Raw genomic sequence first — 19,376 nt, forward strand, 5'->3', positions numbered from 1 at the left:
TAGTCTCGTTTCTGTATTTTTGTTTCCAATACACACTGAATAATCAAGTCAGGATTATCCATTGTAGGTAGTGACTTCTACAGTATAGGCAGAAATTTTTTCTCAATACATTGACAGGAATTCCTTTTTAAAAAGTAATGGTAGCTGAGATGCTGATATATCTGCCGTGTGATTTTAAGGGAGCCTTGAAATATCACTAGGGTTTTGATGAAACTGAGCCTTGACAGCACTGATACAGTTTTCATTCCTATCAAGTCACCGATGGTATGATGTTTAAGAGCTTGACCTACAGCCCATTTAAATCAATGGATTTGTCAGTGCATTTCATGGGCTTTCATTCAATCTCTAAAAATTCCCTTTCAGCAACATGTATGTGGATTCACCTCCTTTTTGTGTGCCAACATGAATATTTTTATGCACTCTAATAAATTTATTCATAATCAAAACACCAAATTGGAATTTTAGGCAAAGGTTGCAGAATATTTGTAGCGTACAAGTTTCAATTTAAAATCATAAATATATTGCATTTTCATGGCACTGTTGCTTGGGAACAAGCTAGAGATTGGAACTCATCACAAAGGCTAAGATGTAAATAAATACCTTTGCTGAATTAGTTCGAGATGATCACAAGACACAAGCAAAGAGATTTCTATGCACGTGTTAAGTTTTTTCATTGTACTATCACAGGAATAATTGTCTGTGAACATGCTGGTCCTAAACTAATCTTCTGGAAGTTATTTTAGATGCTAATGCTAGTTGTGTCATGTCATCCCATGAATTCTAGTACTGCATTGTAAGAGTTAGTAGAATATGGATGAAAACCAACAATTATGCAATTAGAAGGGGGTTAAGTGTATCTGCTCTCCCAGTGTGCCTTGTTGATGTTTTTGAAGTTTTGTAAAAATGGATGTCAGGCATTTTCACACTGTCTTATTTTGTTGTTCTGATTAGGAGGAGATTTACATGGGATTGGATTACACAGTTGTTAGAAAGAACCAGATCTTTGGTGCCTCATGCACCCGGATCTCACACAGGAACGGGGGATTCAGTCCAATGGCGTTTGATTTGAAAAGCAGCGTTCGCATTGGCTGCTGAAAGGGATGCAGGAGTAAAAATCTGGGGGGAATAGGGATGTGTCAGGGAGGATGCTGGTGCAATCTGCAGAAGTGCTGGAGGAAATGAACAATAAATAAATCTATTTCCTATTTTAATGGGTACCTTAAAGATATGGTACCACTGGTCTCCTCTTGCATCCTGCAGAAGTTCACATTCTCAAAAATTCAGGTCCCGTATCCATGGAACACAATGAGCAAGACCATTAATGTTGTAATGAGCGTTTTGTGCAATCAGGTAAGACCCCTTCTGATTACCTTATGATATTTATAGTTCTCTAAGAATGATGAAGTCATGAGGGATAAAGCTTTTGTGTTAGTCCTCCTCCCCCCACTAAAATTCCCTGTTCTCCTTCCAGCTTTTAGGCTTTACATCCTACACAGAAATTTAATCTTCATCTCTTTCCTTATCTTCTACTGCAGAGAGAAAGAAAGTCTAACCCTTTCTACCCTTTCTTGGATAAAGTGAGGTCAAATGTATAAATGCAGCTGTTTCGTATAGGCTCTGTCGTATTTTGGTCACTGTCTAAATCCTCCTTTTGCTGTGTTCGTTCTCTGAAGGATAATCCCCCCGTAGCAGAGGACTCCAGTCTGGGTGGCAGCAAACGCCTGAGCAAAAGCAATATTGACATCTCGGGGATGGTGGAGGATGAGAAGCCGTTGCCCAGGAAACAGAGTAACTCATCCACCTATGACTGTGACACTATCAGCCAGCATCATGCTTTCCTGACCAGGTAACTAGTCTTTGGTGACTGAGTAAAGGAAAAAGGCTTGTTGTAGAAAGCAGCCTGTCACCACCAGAGCTACAGGACCGTTGTGATTGTTTGTGGTGCGGTTCTGGAGGTTTGCTTAAAGTCCCTGTATACCCCTCAAAGGAAACCACAGAAATTTTGGATCTAATATGAACTTACTCACACATGGAGAGTTTTTTATTTAATCTTTATTCAGTTGAAGGGTTTTGAATATGCAAAACTGAATGCAAGTAGTTCCATTTCTTCGATGCAGCCCCCACAAATCAAGATGGATGAATGCTTTATAATTCTAAATTTCTGTTACGTTTTTCGTTCTAAAGATCTCTCTGACTTCACTTACAGGCTTTCTATTATTCTGATTATAGTGAGATAATTGCTTTAGGTGCTCCCATTGGTCTGAGCAATTCAGATCAGCTTTAAAACAACAACAAAAAGAACCCTTCATAAAAGTTTGGGTTAAATGAGAAGGAGGTTAGGGGAGAGACAGTTAACTGAATTAGTTTTCCAGGATCCTAAGAAACCTTTTAAACACAGATTTGATGGGAAGATAAGCATTCTTTTTGTCTCATTGTTTCTGCCTGTTCTGACCTCTTTGGTTTTTTACTTATCTGAATTCTTGGTGCTTTTTTTCCTCTACCCATCATCTTATTTCCTTTATTTAATTGGGAGCGATGCAGAGGGAGAAATCTTATTGTGTGTTGAAGTTTTAGTTCTGCTACAACTGAGTATAGTGCAGACTTACTACTGTGCTTTACTTTAAGTCTGGCAGTTTTGTTAGTAGCAGTTTAAGGTAATTTTATTTTCTTGCTTTGACTGAATGTACTATGCTTTGCTTTTGTTGACTCTTCTGCTTTTATTTTCAAACCATTGCATTTTCTGGATATTGATAAGTTGCAAAGTGTCTGCCCTCTTCATTATTGTTGAATCAGTGCATTTTCTTTGCTCAGCATCCACTCTAATGTATTGAAAGATGGTGCAGACTTTCCTCCTGTGGATTCCAGTCTCTCAGAGGTAAACCTGGGCCGATTTGAATTCGAGGTGTCTGATTTTTTCCTCTTTGGATCACCGCTGGGCCTAGTGCTGGCCATGAGGAGCACTGTTCTGCCTGGCCTGGACGGTAAGCACTTTCTGGGGTTGGAATACAGGCTGCTTAATGACCTTTGTAAATGAAGAGACTCCTGTAAAAGGAGGTAAATGAAAAAGCCTAGTTAAAGACTGGGGAGTGAGGTAAGTTTCTTCCTCTTCTCTCAGCACTGGTGAGGCCACACCTCGAGTATTGTGTCCAGTTTTGGGCACCTCAATCCAAGAGAGATATCGAGGTGCTGGAGCGAGTGCAGAGGAGGGCAACGAAGCTGGTGAAGGGCCTGGAAAACAAATCCTATGAAGAGCGGTTGAAGGAGCTGGGACTGTTTAGTATGAGGAAGAGGAGGCTGAGGGGAGATCTTATCACTCTCTACAACTACTTGAAAGGACACTGTAGAGAGGTTGGTGCTGGTCTCTTCTCACAGGTGATTAATGATAGAACGAGAGGGAATGGCTTCAAGCTCCAACAGGGTAGGGTTAGACTGAACATTAGGAAAGAATTTTTCACAGAACGAGTGGTCGGGCATTGTAATAGGCTGCCCAGGGAGGTGGTTGAGTCAACATCCCTGGATGTGTTTAAGAGCCGTTTAGATGTGGTGTTGGGGGATATGGTATAGGGGAGAACTTTGTAGAGTAGGGTAGATGGTTGGACTTGATGATCCCAAGGGTCTCTTCCAACCTAGATGATTCTATGATTCTCTAAAAGATGGGAGTGTTAGTGTAGTAGGTACTGACGTGATGGGGCCCGTTCTGGGGCTGTCACTGCTCTTGCCCACATGTGTCTTCTGCTCTGTTGTATGACATATATTCCATGTCATACAACATGAAGCTTACACCTCACTAAGGATCAGTCCTTGAAAAGAAAAGAAATAATACCTGTGCTTGGTTCAGCATTGCATCTTGTTCACGTCTCTCTTCATGGGTAAATTTGGCCCTGAGTGTGTTGGTTGTGGGCCATTTTTTCGTCTCTGGTAACAGCCTAGTGATCAGATACATACAGGATTTTTTTGTTTTCTTTCTAAATACATCTGAATTTTGTTGGTTTTTCAGTTAATGTATGAGCTTATTTTACTTTTCAAAATTCAGTGTGTGTTTTTGTTTTGCCTCTGATGTTTGGATAGCACAGCATCTTCATAGGAAATGATACGTTCATTTATCAGGTGAGGGAGAAAAATCAGTTGCAATACTGCGAAGAGACAACAATTGATGACTCCCAATTTATTTCTTCTCAATTTACGGACTTTCGAGTAGTGTAGTTTTCAAAGTCACATGTGATTGCAGGAATAAAGTGGAATGTAAAATAAGCTGAAAATTATTTTACTTGCCATAATTAAAAAAAATGACCAAACCTGTGTCTTTCAGAGCCTTTAGAAATCTGGTAGGATTTTTTCTAGCAAGTTCCATGGACTTACAAGAGAGCATAATTAAACTTGCAACTTGCATTTCATTCCTCATATTTGCAATACTCAGTTGTATTCAAATAAAAAACAAACCCAAAACCAAAGCTCAGCTAAAGAGAACGGAAATTCATATATATTTTCCCACAAACTAAGGTTTTTTGCTTCTGTGAAAGAGCTGTCAGGGAAACAAACAAAAATTACATAGATGATGGCTGGCTTTGAAAACTGTACTGCAATTTGTTTTTGTGTCTTTGGGGATTTCTTCACAAAATTAGCAACACTTCCCTGTGAAGATGGTGGGGGTTAGGGTTTTTATTTCCTTTGCCAAATGCCTTTTAATTCTCTTCTGTTGAATATTCTGTTGGTTTCTTAGTGCTTCTTTGGCAGTTCTGGTTACCCTCTAGCACTCTTCTCTGGTCTTCCCGCTGTCTAGTCTTAGCTCTTATTTTTCTAAAGTACTGATCATTTGTGTGTCTCTGCCAGATTCTTCCACTGTCTTTGTGCTGATTATCCTTGGAAGAGGCTTGCCACCCTATGAAAATGTCGATGTTTTTTAATTCCAAATTTATCATGAGCATTTAGTTACATCCACAAAGTGGCACTGTTCTACCTTAGGATGGCTGTAACCATTGAGTGTTTTGCACTTGCTCTCAATGGGAACTAATACTGCTAAATGTGGCAGGTGGGATGCACCTGTCCCTGAGACGGAAAAGAATTTTGGGGCAGGAGTTAGCAGGGCTCATTGGTAGGGCTTTAAACTAGATATGAGGGGGGAAGGGGAACTAACTGGGCCTGTCAGGATTAAACCCAAGGGAAGCACGCCAAGGCTTGAAGGATGCTGGATTAGTGAGGACTCTCGCTCTGTCATTTCATTTGAGAAAAGGGATAGACGTTTAGAAATTTCTGATTGCGAACAATGCGAAAACCCTATGCCGAAAGGGGAAAAGGGTACTAGGCCAGGAGTTAACAAAGCTCATGGACAGAGCTTTAAACTGGATGTGGAGGGGGAAGGGGATAAAACCAGGCCCACTGGTAATGAGCCTGGGGGTAAAGGGCCAAGGATGGGGGTGAAATTGGGAGCCCAGCTCAAGTGCATCTACACTAATGCACGTAGCATGGGCAACAAACAGGATGAGCTGGAAGCCATTGTGCAGCAGGACAGCTATGACATAGTCGCCATCACGGAAATGTGGTGGGATGACGGTCATGACTGGAATACTGCGATGAGTGGCTATAAGCTCCTCAGAAGGAATAGGCAAGGAAGGAGAGGCGGGGGTGTGGCTCTGTACATTCTGGAGTGTTTTGACTGTATAGAGCTAGATTCCAGTGACGACGAAGTTGAGTGTTTATGGGTAAGGATGAAGGGGTAGGCTAACAAGGGGGATTTTGTGCTGGGAGTCTGCTATAGACCACCCAACCAGGATGAGCAGGTTGATGAAGTATTCTATGAGAGGCTGGCTGAAGTCTCGCAATCGCCAGCCCTTGTTCTGGTTGGGGACTTCAACCTACCGGATATCTGCTGGAAATATAACACAGCAGAGAGTAGTCAGTCTAGGAGGTTCCTTGAGTGTATGGAAGATAACTTCCTGACACAACTAGTAGGAGAACCTACCAGGAGAGGCGCCTTGCTAGACCTACTTTTCACAAGCAAAGAAGAACTAGTGGGAGATGTGGAGGTCGGAGGCCATCTTGGTCTTAGCGATCATGAAATGGTCAAGTTTTCAATTCTTAGTGAGGTAAGGAAGGGGGTTAGCAAAACCTCCACCTTGGGCTTCCAGAGGGCGGACTTTAGCCTGTTCAGAACCCTGGTTGGGAGGGTCCCTTGGGAGATAATCCTGCGGGGCAAAGGGGTCCAGGAAGGCTGGACGTTCTTCACGAAGGAAATCCTAAAGGCCCAGGAGCAGGCTGTCCCCATGAAGCGCAAAATTAAAGGGCGGGGAAAATGGCCGGCCTGGTTGAACAAAGAGCTTTTGATGGGACTTAGGGGAAAAAGGAAGGTTTACCACCTTTGGAAGAAGGGACAAGCAACTCAGGAAGAGTACAGAGATCTTGTTAGGTTATACAGAGAAAAAATTAGGAAGGCAAAAGCCCAGCTGGAACTCAACCTGGCCATTAATATAAGGGACAACAAAAAAAGTTTTTATAAATACGTCAACAAAAAGATAGTCAGGGAGAATCTCCATCCCTTACTGGATGTGGGGGGAAACATTGCGACCAAGGACGAGGAGAAGGCGGAGATACTTAATGCCTTCTTTGCCTCTGTCTTCAATAGTCAGACCGGACCAGCTACCCCCAGGGTGTACAGCCTCCTGGGCTGCAAGATAAGGATGGAGAGCAGAACAACCCCCCCGTAATCCAGGAGAAAGTAGTTAATGATTTGCTTATGCACCTGGACACGCGTAAGTCCATGGGGCCAGATGGGATTCACCCAAGGGTACTCAGGGAGCTGGCGGGAGAGCTCACCAAGCCTCTCTCCATTATCTATCAACAATCTGGTCAACAGGAGAGGTACCAGATGACTGGAGGGTGGCCAATGTGACGCCCATCTACAAGAAGGGCCGGAAGGAGGATCCGGGAAACTATAGGCCTGTCAGTCTGACCTCGGTACCGGGAAAGATCATGGAGAGGATCATCTTGAGTGAGCTCTCACGGCAAGTGCAGGGCAGCCGAGGGATCAGGGCCAGCCAGCATGGCTTTATGAAAGGGAGGTCCTGCTTAACCAACTTGATCTCTTTCTATGACCATGTGACCCACCTTCTCGATGCGGGGAAGGCTGTGGACGTTGTCTACCTGGACTTTGGTAAGGCCTTTGACACCGTCCTCCATAGCGTTCTCCTGGAAAAGCTGGCGAATCATGGCATAGACAAGTGCACTCTTCACTGGGTAAAAAACTGTCTGGATGGCCATGCCCAGAGAGTTGTAATTAATGGGGTGAAATCCAGTTGGCGGCCGGTCACCAGTGGTGTCCCTCAGGGCTCAGTTTTGGGGCCAGTCTTGTTTAATATCTTTATTGACGATCTGGATAAGGGGATTGAGTGCACCCTCAGTAAGTTTGCAGATGACGCCAAGCTAGGTGGGAGTGTTGATCTGCTTGAGGGTCAGTAGGCTCTACAGAGGGACCTGGACAGGTTGGATCAATGGGCCAAGGCCAATGGAATGAGGTTTAATAAGGCCAAGTGCCAGGTCCTGCATTTCAGTCACAACAACCCCAGGCAACGCTACAGGCTTGGGGCAGAGTGGCTGGAAAGCTGCCCAGCAGAAAAAGACCTGGGGGTGTTGGTGGACAGCCAGCTTAACATGAGCCAGCCGTGTGCCCAGGTGGCCAAGAAGGCCAACAGCATCCTGGCCTGTATCAGGAATAGCGTGGCCAGCAGGAGTAGGGAAGTGATCGTGCCTCTGTACTCGGCACTGGTGACGCTGCGTCAGGCCGCGGGAACTGTTTAGTTTGGAGAAGAGGAGGCCGAGGGGAGACCTCATTGCCCTCTACAGCTCCCTGAAAGGAGGTTGTAGAGAGGTGGGTGTTGGCCTCTTCTCACAAGTGAATAATGACAGGACCAGAGGAAATGGTCTGAAGTTGGGGCAGGGGAGGTTTAGATTAGATATTAGGAGGAATTACTTTACTGAGAGGGTGGTCAGGCACTGGAACGGCCTGCCCAGGGAGGTGGTGGAGTCACCATCCCTGGAGGTATTTAAGAAACGTGTAGACGTGGCACTTCAGGGCATGCTCTAGTGCCCGAGATTGTTGGTTTGTGTCTGTTTGTGGGTGGGTGTGGTGTGTGGTTGTCGGTGTTTGTTTTGTTTTGGTTTTGGTGCTTGGTGTTGGGTTTTGGGTTTTTTGTTTTGGTTTGGTTTTTGTTGCTTGGACTCGATCTCAAAGGTCCCTTCCAACCAAGAAGATTCTGTGATTCTGTAAATGCCACGGTAGTAGGAAGTAATCTCCTTTGGAACATCATGTGCTATATTCCGTTGCCAAGTTGGAAGAGGGGTGTGAAAACAGCTGATAACTCAGAGGACATGCTTTCTTGTTGCCACTAAATATCATAATTTGCCCTATGCTGACAACTTTCATAATCCTGCTCTTTGCATTCCTGGCTTTCTTTGTCTGCCTTCTGTGCACATACAGAAGGCAGACACACACAGAAAATGTTCCTGTGCAAGAAGTATTAGAAGGTGCAATTAGGCAACTGGTTTAATTAGATTAAGCACTTCCTATATGTTTGGCTCTGACAGTTAATATTAAACATGATAAGAAAGAAAGAATAAACTAATATACTACCCACTACGGAAGGAAGCTCTAGTTTAGTAGGGTAATACCCAGTTTACTACTGTAGTTTATAAGCGGTACATCCCTAAATACATATGTCAAAGCTATAGGCTTGCCAAAATACGGTTTTAATTATAATGCAGTGCAATGCTTTACCTCACAGAACGTACTTCACACTATTTGGGCTCTGCAAGAGAATTATATTTTCCTTGCAAAGAATTAATTTCTGCTGTGCTTAAATGCTCTCACACAGAGCTTAATGCAAAGAATCATAAGAATCACAAACCTCAGTTCTGTACGTTAGCTCCCATAATGTGACTTCAGAAACTGCAGTGCTTCCTGTAACCTAACTGCTCCTGCTGTCACCTAGGTTTAAGTCCTCTGGACGTAGCAGGCCCATCAAACCATTTTGCTGGTAAATATTTGAAGTGCTGAGTATCATAGCTGTAATGCTCAATAATATATTTACAGGCTTTTTAAACTTCTTTCTTCTTCCTTCCGTCTCCTTCTCTGGCTGGTCTCCACATCTGCTGCATGCCTGCATCTCTGATTGTGATGTCTCTGTAAAGTCCTTTGCAGCAAAGTGTTCTTTACCTATGAAATAGCAAACAATTTAGTTAAATTTCTTGTGGCTGGATGTATGCTAGTCTGGAGTTTGCAGAAGACCATATTAACCATGATTTGTATAGACTCCTTGAAAATTGTGAAGGGGCGATACTGAACTCTGTCTCATTCTCATCCAAGTGTGCCAGGTCCGCCCTGCCTGCAGCCAAGTGTACAGTTTCTTTCACTCTGCTGACCCCTCTGCCTGCAGACTTGAACCATTGCTGGAGAAAAGATTCCACCTCCTGCCCCCATTCACTGTCCCACGCTACCAGAGATACCCGCTTGGGGATGGAAGATCTCACCAGTTAGGTACAGTGCCTATTTTCATAGCTCTTCTTACCTATTTTTCTCTTAAGCATTCTCTCCTTTACACAGCTCAAGAGTATTTGAAGTACCAACACACTAACATTGCTAAAAACAAGTCATCTGAGACAGAATGGCATAGACATATTTATCAAGTGTGGAACCAGAGGAGATTACCAAGAGAAAATTATTCTTATGTTTGAATTTTGTGATGCTAGTTGTGTTAAGGAGTTGGATGGTGATACCGCTGCTTTAGTTGAAGTGTCACTTGCAAGCTTCCATGTCTTTGACTATAATTTTAAACAATTTATCTTTACAATTAGTTGACCTTTGCCTAGATCTTCAGATATGGTTTCTCTTGGTCACTTGTGGTTGGTTTATTGTAGATATCTACTAGGACAAATCAGAGCACTGAGCAAATCATCTTTTGATTGCTCTTTTCCTAAGTAGGCTACTAAACAGTAGTAATGTTGGGTAATAAATGTTTGAATCTAGGAAAAAACAGAAATAGACTGATCTGTGGAGAAGAAAGAGGAAAACATGGATGAGCAAGGTGCCAGTAGAAGGAATTGTGCTGTTTTGACTTTATAGAAAATGAGATAAGATCATATAGGTGGAAAGTATCTTGACTTGTCATATTATAAAAAAAGGAATTGCTCTGTGTATCTGTATGTGCATGCACATTAGATTTATTCTTTTTGCTACAGATTCAGACATGAATTCAAGCCTCAGCAGGGTATTTCAAAAAGCTTTTCAGGATTCAGAGTTTAAGGTTGGAGGCTAATATAGTAAAATGGCAGTGTTTTCTATTTAGAGCTACAGGTATCGTATCATTTGGACCCTGTTCTGTGCAGTAGATACACACAACTCCTTTGTTTTATCTGCTCAGATATGGTGTACGTTGCATGCAAATCAGTTTGAATATGATTAAATCAATGTTTGAAAAGCAACAGTTGACCTTGAGTTGAAGAAGATTGGTTTGTAGGTGTTGGCTTCACTGAAACGTGAAGATCTGGCAGTTCCTTGGGAACTGACTTCAGGAATAGCAAAGGTGAGGGACAGTCCAAACTAGGGAATATGCGCTCTCTTCTCACCCCCGTGTCTGAGTTTTCTTTCAATGACAACATATAGCCCGCTTTACATTCTGACTTGGAGTTACTAGAAAGCCTGACTGTGCAGCTGGAAATCCTGATGGTTAGTTAGGCACAAATTCTGTCACTGAGATGTATCTAAGGCTATCTTGAAAAGATGAAGCCTGCTTTAAATTACTGTCATAGGAAGAACAGTTCCCTTAGGCTGCTTTTCAAATTGAAAACCTTGCGGTGGTACATTTCACCAGCTTTGTTGTGTTAAAGTAAAACCTTCAGATACAGTGATTCTTGAAGGAGAGGCTCCGCTCCTTCCTGCGATGGCCGACGTCCAGAGAGGACTCTCTCTGTTCATCTGCCTTTGATCCCGATCCGTGTGTTCCTGACTCCAGAGCTGGAATCCAGTTCCCATTCGTCACTGAGTCAGTCTGGGACTTCCCCGGTGCCTGCCGGTGACGTGACTGTCATCCTGGGAGCTTGATACGGTTTTGTATATATTGTATTATTTTCTTCTTTATTTTTATTTTAATATTAATTCTTCATTAAAGTAGTTTAGTTCATTCTAAACTTCTGAATCTCCTTATCTCTTTCTCCTCCTCTCTCCTCTTTTCTGGGGGGGAAAAGGGGGAGGAAGGGCCATCTGTCGGTCCGGTTTTGGTAAAGGTGGCCGAAACCACGACAGATTTATTGGCTATCTCCCTCTCTCAGATAAGTGATCTGAGAACAACTGGTGTTCTTTTTGAGCTCATCTAAGGCACTGGGTCAGAAGATTCCTCTGCAGAGTATGTAAATCTGGAAACCCTGTCTGTTGGGTATATTATAAAATAAAAAATCCTGAGTACTTATGATCAGCAAATGTTCTGTGGTATGGAACCTCTGTGCAGAGTTAAACCATTGCCATGCTTTACACCTGAGCTGCGTTACATTTCAGTGAATGTGAAATCCTCCCATTTAAATGCAAGTGCTTTGAGATCCTTTTGGAATTTAAGGTTCGTTATTCACAAAGGATTAATTCTAGTGACTATAATTTTTTTTTTCTGTTCTCTGATACCTGGGCTTGTGAAAGTATTTCTTAAAATGAGACCTTTCATGGTGTCAACTGGAATGGTAGTTTACTAATCAGTTCTGATGAGACCTAGTTACACCAAACTGTAATTATGCACTGCCCAAAACAGCCTTTTCTAATAATCTTTCATGTCATTAGACAATCTCATTTACTGTTCCTTTTCTCGTAAGATGTGATGATTAAAATAAGAATGATTCTGTTGTCTGCGGGACATTCCTGATAGGTGCCTCTGTGAAAAAAAAAATCTGATTTGGAAACTGCATGAAAAAATTTACTACTAGAAGAGAATTTCCCCAGATGATTCCTAGGAACAGTTCAGCGATAACATGGTGCCGGGGGTGGACTTGTATAGCTCTCTTTCAGTTCTTGCCAATCAAACGAAACTCTTGGAGTCAGCTACTCTGTGTAAGGTTTATCTTGAAGCTTTTAGTTTATCGAATTTACTTTTTCCATTGAGATTCAGGAAACATCGAAGACTTAAATGGCAGGACTTAAAAGAGCAGGGCACATGTTTATCTGGACGATTGCCTTTTGCATCCAGCAGGCATCGACACATTGTTAACTCTGCGCCCAGCATCATTCCAACTGTAGAATGTGGTATTCTTTCTGTGTGTGATGGACTGACCTATTAAGAGCTTAGTGGTGATGAAAGCTGGCTCTTAACCAGGCTTGATTTTGACAATCACAGAAACTAGCCCAGAGAATTATGCCTCTTCCTGTCAATTACTTGGTCAGGTGCAACTGTTGATACTATTCCTAGTGTGGATGTGATGACATTATTAGGCTATTGATGAAATAGCTTAATAAAATAAAATTATTTGAGGCATGGTTTAAATTCAGTTTTCTGAATGTGTAGGAGAGTCAACACATAGCAATAGAAAGAAAAATTTGCAGAGATATGTTGGCTCACAACATGTTTTCCATTCTGTGCAAAGTTACTATTTTTACTTCTGTCTCCATTTTAGTGGGAATGAAAAACCAAAACTCTTGAAAAATTATAATGGGGGAGGAAGGATTAGATGAGGGTCAATTTGCAACTGTTTCAGCAGAGCAACAACCATTCAGAAGCAGAAAATTTATTTTAGAAGTACAACCTTTTTTATTCAGTGAGTCAGGGGAAGCAGATAGTATGCATCAGAACACTGCCAACCGTGAGCACTTCATGGAGATTTAGCTCTCGTTTTTGGGATTCATTGCAGCTTCCTCTGTGGAATTTCCTGTTGGTTGATGTTTGGGTCAGGGTTCTGGTTCAGATAAACCCCTAAAGGTGTGCAAATTGGCACCTTCCCTGTTCCTCACTGCTTATGTCTGTGGGTTCTGCTGCTCTCTTCAGTGAACTCATTTGCTGTGGTATTTTAGGCCACCTAATTTGGGGTTTGTTGTCAGAAGGACCAGGTGCCTTGCTGTATGACATAGAATCAGACCTTTTACTTTTTTTGTGCTGCTTTTTTCACTGCAAAGAGCATTTAATACTTCTTCATCTTGTGAGGTAAGTAATAGGAAAGCAGCATTGTATTTTATTTTCAGTTGTCTGTGTTGGAGTCCCTATAGTTTGCCTGAGACAAAGGAAGTAGAAAAATTGTCCTTCCATTCTTTTCACCTCTGTCAAGCTTTCCTGTAGCCACTCATGGCTTTCCCTGCTGCATGATGTCAACAAGATTCCTTTGAAACAACAGTACATTGCAATTTCCTTAATGAAAACTCTAAGCACATGTTCCCATGGAAGCTACAATTGAACATATTCTGTCCAAACTACATACCCATCACAAAGTGTTAGAATTAATTGTTTCTCTGATTCAGTTGGAGGGCAGCTCCTTGTGTTTTCTCATGCAGTTGAGTATTCAGGCTTATGTCAAAACAAGCCAGAATCTTTATAGCTGTGTCTGCTTTTTGGAAGGGAGGAGATTGTAGGGAGCTTTGCTGCTATTCGTTTTCATTTAACAGTGACGTGTTTTACCAGTTCTGATATTCTATAGACACTTATGCTTCCAATGTATATTTTTAAGGAATGGTGTCCCTGAAAGCAGCAGCTTCCTGTTGGCGTTCTCCTGTGTGTATTCATTGCATTGAGAGTTGGTAAGACTGGAAAAGTTGAAGGAAAACTTATTCCCGGCCTCCACTACATAAAGAATCGTATGACATAGTTCCCAACCCGAGATCATGTGAAAGATAAGCACAGCATGATTACAGTTATTTGTCTGCATGGGACTGAAATACACTCAGAAATGGAGCAATACATCATCCAGGGCCGTCTGCTTTCTTTTATATTGTGTGCATTGAACTGGGTGTCCTTTTTTCTTCTGTTCACTGTTTTAATCTCTCCAAGAAGTTTTTTAATCTGAAAAACAACACTGAGGAGTCAGTTGATTTGATACACACTTTGCTGTATGTCGTGTCTCCCAGTTGAGGTTCTGCCTTTCCTAGGTACGGCAGGGATGTGCAGGCTGCTTCAAGCAAAATTATCAGTAATGCTTTTATTTAAATGCATGTCTGTTCTTACATGTTTTAGAACATTCCTTCAGGAGGAAGGCTGGGTTTTTTTCATTAAGTACAGGTGTTAGCCATGGCCCTTGGCTTTGTCAGAGTGGCATGAATAAATGAGAATTCTGTTCCATTTGGGAACACACAAACCAGTAGATATCTGTGCTGAAGGTTCTCTCTCTAAAGTAATCTTGCTTATGTCAGGAAGAGGACAAGAGAAGTACCACAGATTCCTAGGGCTGTGTAGCTCTTCTCAGGGATGACTTCAAAATGGAGAGGGTTGAGTGTGAAGTAAAATAGCCTCCCGACATTGGTACCCAGTTCACAAGATCTTGGCCAAAGCACCCAGCTGCTGTTGCACTTTGATGGCAGTAGGGTGTGCTTCCTCCATTGAGTCGCACTGTCTCATGCTGTCCTCCTCACTCTGAAGGCGTTTCATCTGTGGTCATTAAAACTGGTATTATTCAGGAAAATGCTCGTTAGTTCTGTACTAAAAACAAAGCAAAAAAAATAATTACACACACACTAGTTCCAAAGGCATGTTGTTCATCCCATTGGTGGTTTTTTTTTTTTTATGATTTTCATTTCTGTAACCTGCAGGTGATGCTATCCACAACCACAGTGCTCTGTTCCTTGAGAACAGCTCTTTGAACATACCTTTCTCTCAGGAGAGTCCTAGATCTCCAAACGCATCTGATCAACCACAAGGAAAAACAAGAAAGTTGAGCTTGGCCAGCACAAACAGTGAAAACTCAGGGTCAACGGAAAGCTTGCCATCAGCAGACCTCACCAACAGTGAGTGGAGCCTGATGCTGTGTGCTGTCTGATACGGCAACAACCCTTCCCTCTACATCCTTTCTGTGGAAAAGTTTATTATGAAAATTACCCACTTGGAAATTTGGGGAGAATGAGAACAGCCTAAATTGCTGCAATTTTAAATAACACAATTTAGCATCCTCTTCTGTTTGTAATTAAGTAGATAAAGTAATAGACATGAAGTCACAGTTTTATATTAAGGTGCCACTCATAAATAGTCATTAAGGGTTTCATACTAACAGGGGTTTACACACATGTCCCAGGTATGAAGAAATATAGATAGATAAGATTCATTACCCATAATTAAAAGTGCTATAAATCATTATATTGTCCTGTTATAGACTATAGTCATATATCAATATTCCATTCACTATTTGGGAAGCATTTGCAATTCTTACTCTGTAACATTATCGTAAAAGTACTAGTCTTTCACGGTATGTTTTCCATGGACCAGGAAGCAATGGGAATCACACTGAGGTGATTTCTCCTTCCCAAAACTTGGACCCAATAGAACTGTCTAGATTACAGACGTTTAAGTGATGATGCAGTCAGTGAAAACAGAACTTTCATATTTGATAGATATTTTTTAACAGGCTCTAAATGTCAAGATTAAAAAAGCAGACTTCATTCAATTGTCTAGCTTAAACATAAAGACAGCAAGAGATTTATTAAGAAGATATTTTATAGAAATGTGATGCTGTTTTGTTTGGTTTTTTTGTAGTTACTGCAAAGTGGTGGGGAACAAAACGAATAGATTATGCCTTGTATTGTCCAGATGTGCTGACAGCCTTTCCAACTGTGGCCCTGCCACATCTCTTCCATGCCAGCTACTGGGAATCAACAGACGTTGTGGCCTTCATTTTAAGACAGGTCATTGATCTCTTTATTTTTTCTCCCTGCAACAAATAACCTTGTGATTGTTAATTGCGTCTTCCAAGGGTGATCAGCCTCTTAACCTTTAGTTCAGTTAGATGGCTAACTGTGGTTACATCACATGCAAATGGGTGTAGGAATGAGAGATGTGGATTCATTGGAGAGGGGAAGGGGACAGTGAGCCCCACATTGGCACCGCTGGCTGGTGTTCCTGCTGCTGACTGTGTGGCTGGGAATGCGCTGTCATGCATACCTCGCTCACCGCTCCCATGCCCCAGATCAGTGTAACCCTGTATTATGTATTAATTTCTTCCTGATTTGAAGGAACAGGATATCTCCAACCTTAGTTAATTATGTATTTCCCTACCAAATGTCAAATTATTAGCATATATTTGATAATAAACCGGCAGTTTGAAAGTACTGCTCCTGTCAGAAAATCAAGTCTCTCCTGTAACTATACCAGAGTATTTCAAGGCATTGTGTGCACTGTCTCTTCAGAATTTATTTCCAAGTCATATGATGGGTCTCTTGTTCCTACCATGTCAGTAATTAGACAGCAGCTCACAGTGATGTTATCCCTAACACAGTGCTCTGACCTCTAGAGAAAGTGATGAGGCTGAGAAATCTCACCTGGGCTAAAAACAATAATTAAGTGGTGCTGAAGTGAAACCTGCAGGTTAAGTGTCCCTCCAAGAACCCAAAGTGACCCTCACCTGAAAACCAGTCACAAGCAGTTCGATTTGGATTAACCTAAGAATCAGTGTGTTTTTTACATCCAGTAAATGATGAAACAGCTGCTGCCAGGCAAACGGTAGAGAGAATAATGCAGAAAACTGCAGAGTGACTTTTTTTCATTAAATCAGTTTGGCAGATGTCAGTGTGCCTGCCTCTCTCGTGACTCCTTTTGTTAGTCTCTGAGTGTTAATACCTCCACTCTGTTAATACTCCACACCTCCCGGTGCTGGTGTCAAGGGTGTCAGTTCCCTAGAGACTCACCCGGCAGCTCTGGCAGGGGAAGCTCAGAGTCTGAGTTCCCTCTGGGCCAGACCTGCCGCAGAGTCACCCTGTGCGGTTGTACTGAGCCCCATCTCTACATCCCCATCCGTGTGCGGAGAGGGCACCAACCTGGCTGGTAACCAGACCACTCGTGGAGTTTCTGATTGCCGTTTTTAACTGATAAAATTCTAAGAGTCCTTCAGTCTCTTGCTGTCCTTTCAGAGCATCCTTTAGTATATCTGGTTCCAGTCAAAATGTATCATCGAGCAATGCAGAACTTTAAAAGCTAATGTAAAAAGCTTTGTTTATAACTAGCATCACCATAATCAAGGCAAAGCAGAAGTTGCTGAAGAATTTTTCTGTGAACCAGAACAGTCTCCAGAACGGGAATCTTTTTGATGCTCATGCCAAATCTACTGGAAGTGACAGGGTGCAAATCCCTGTTTTTTCTGTTCAAGGACCCTAGATAATTGTACATAGATGTTTCTCCTCTCCTTTGCAGCTCTCTTATAGCTCTTGTCATCTCGTCTCCTTTCTCGGGACAATTTTTGCCTTGAATTCATCAGAACATTCTCCCATCTTTCCTTTCAAATGTCTCTCTGAGCCCACTTGTCTGTTAGCAATCAGTCTTGCTTTATTCTACTTATTATTTCTGTGCATTCATATCAAGTTGCATTATTGTGCTTTACCTAGCCTTGTATGTGCATTACAGCTTTTAGAATTTAATAAGCCCTTAAAGCAGTTGGAACATGCCTGTAAAGCAATATGTGAGCTTACAGCACTACATAAAGTACTGGTTAGCTCCAGCATGGTCTGGACATTCTGCCCTTGCTGGGCATTAAGGTTAAGGCTAATGGCTCCTGAATGCCCTGTGGACACATACATTTACTGCATGTGACCTCCAGTGAATAGAATTTATGCCAATTTGTTAAAAAACGCAGTGACCTCTCAGCATTACTATGATTTGTTGCATGCCAACTGCTCTGCTAAGGCTGAATGCAGTAGGATTTTGCTCAAGGGACTTCGTATGAGAGATCTTTCAAAATGATTCTGGTCCACTCTTCCAGAGAGGGCACCCAGGGTGGAAAACTTCAGCACAGAAAACTAACTGTTCAACTTGAGTAATTTTCTGCTAGCTTGTGAAAGAGATGGACTAAGCTATTTCTCATTCAAAATGAAGTAGCCTGTCGCTATCCATGATCACAGGGTGCAACCCACAGATTTCAGTAAGATGGGACTTGTAGTTTCAGTTGAAACAGGACATACCGATTTCAGAATCTGTGGGTTATTGTGTCCTGAAATCTGAGTTGGACATGCAAGTTTCATGATAAGCGTGTGATATTTAGGTTGTAAGAATGTGTAGCTTTTGTGACATTAGGGTTCTGCATGTTCACAAGTTATAGTCCTCTTATCTTCAGATATTACTAGCCACAAGCCAAATTCTGAGCCTATCACTTAGTGCAGTGGTGAGCAGTAGCCAAAAGGTGATAAGAACGATTCTGCCTTTGTTATATCTATAGAAAATTGATACAGATGGGGTCAGGAATCTGACTTCTACCTGATAAAGGAAATTAGAAAATACTTCTGTGGTCTTAAGCTGCTTTACTGACTTTGCAGAACATGAGCACACAATGTGACTGTCACTTGATTCCATCCTAATGTTTTCACCATTTTCTCTGGAAGAATGTGCAAACTCTGTTGTGAATGGAAAAGCTGTTCAATAAGTACTTGAGATGAAGTGTTGGCCAACAGAGTGAAAGCAGTTTATTTGTCTATACAATTAATGGGAACAAATGGTTTGTACCTCTTTCTACTTTCATTGTGCTTTTGGCTCTGCAGTGTCGTTCAGCTAGGGCAGCAGCGTACTTTCGCTTTCTTTGCCAAGTACCGGGAATCCTCAGGCCACACACTGTTTATTAAAATATTAATATAATTTCAGGTGATGAGGTATGAAAATGTAAATTTCAAGGAAAATGATAACCTGGATCCAGCAACATTAAGTCCATCCAATCCACGAGAAAAATGGCTGCGCAGAAGGACACATGTCAAATTAAGAGTAAGTATAAATCTGAATATATATGGCAGCTATAAAACTTGGGTTTGGCAGCAATTTAAACAGAGTTTGATCTCTCAAAGCATGACTTTACATAACTGAATATGACTAAAGAACTGAAAACTGCTAACGTAATCCAGAGGCAAACAAATTGACAGTTAGGGAATAGGAACAATTTATTATTGGTTTATCACTACATGTTGGGAGAAAGTATATTTCTTTCTTTAAATAACAGAAGGGCTTTACATTTCAGTTAAGCAAAGAGGTTGCTCTTATATTTTCACATATGCTAGATGAATCCATAGCTCAAGAAAAAAATATTTTCTTCATTCTTAAGATGCCACTTCAGTTAGAAATGTAAATTAAGATCTGTGTGTCTTGCACGTACCACTTCAGTTAGAAATGTATATTAAGATGTGTGTGTCTTGCACATAATCAAGTGAATCTATGGCACCACTTGAAGTGAAAGGTAATTGGCATTCC

The 19,376-nt window shown here is 41.8% G+C and overlaps 1 protein-coding gene across 1 annotated transcript in view; it reads left to right on the forward strand.

The window, feature by feature from the left end:
- The window catches only part of PITPNM3 (PITPNM family member 3), a 73,333-nt gene that overhangs the window by 48,570 nt on the left and 5,387 nt on the right, over nt 1-19,376 (forward strand). Inside the window, exons 9-14 of the mRNA XM_074160901.1 lie at nt 1,674-1,846; nt 2,812-2,981; nt 9,356-9,526; nt 14,756-14,950; nt 15,693-15,841; nt 18,780-18,896. Of these exons, the coding sequence (XP_074017002.1) occupies nt 1,674-1,846; nt 2,812-2,981; nt 9,356-9,526; nt 14,756-14,950; nt 15,693-15,841; nt 18,780-18,896 (975 nt within the window). The remainder of the gene's footprint in view (nt 1-1,673; nt 1,847-2,811; nt 2,982-9,355; nt 9,527-14,755; nt 14,951-15,692; nt 15,842-18,779; nt 18,897-19,376) is intronic.

This window comes from Numenius arquata, chromosome 18 (assembly GCF_964106895.1).
Source record: "Numenius arquata chromosome 18, bNumArq3.hap1.1, whole genome shotgun sequence".
Classification (NCBI taxonomy): domain Eukaryota; kingdom Metazoa; phylum Chordata; class Aves; order Charadriiformes; family Scolopacidae; genus Numenius; species Numenius arquata.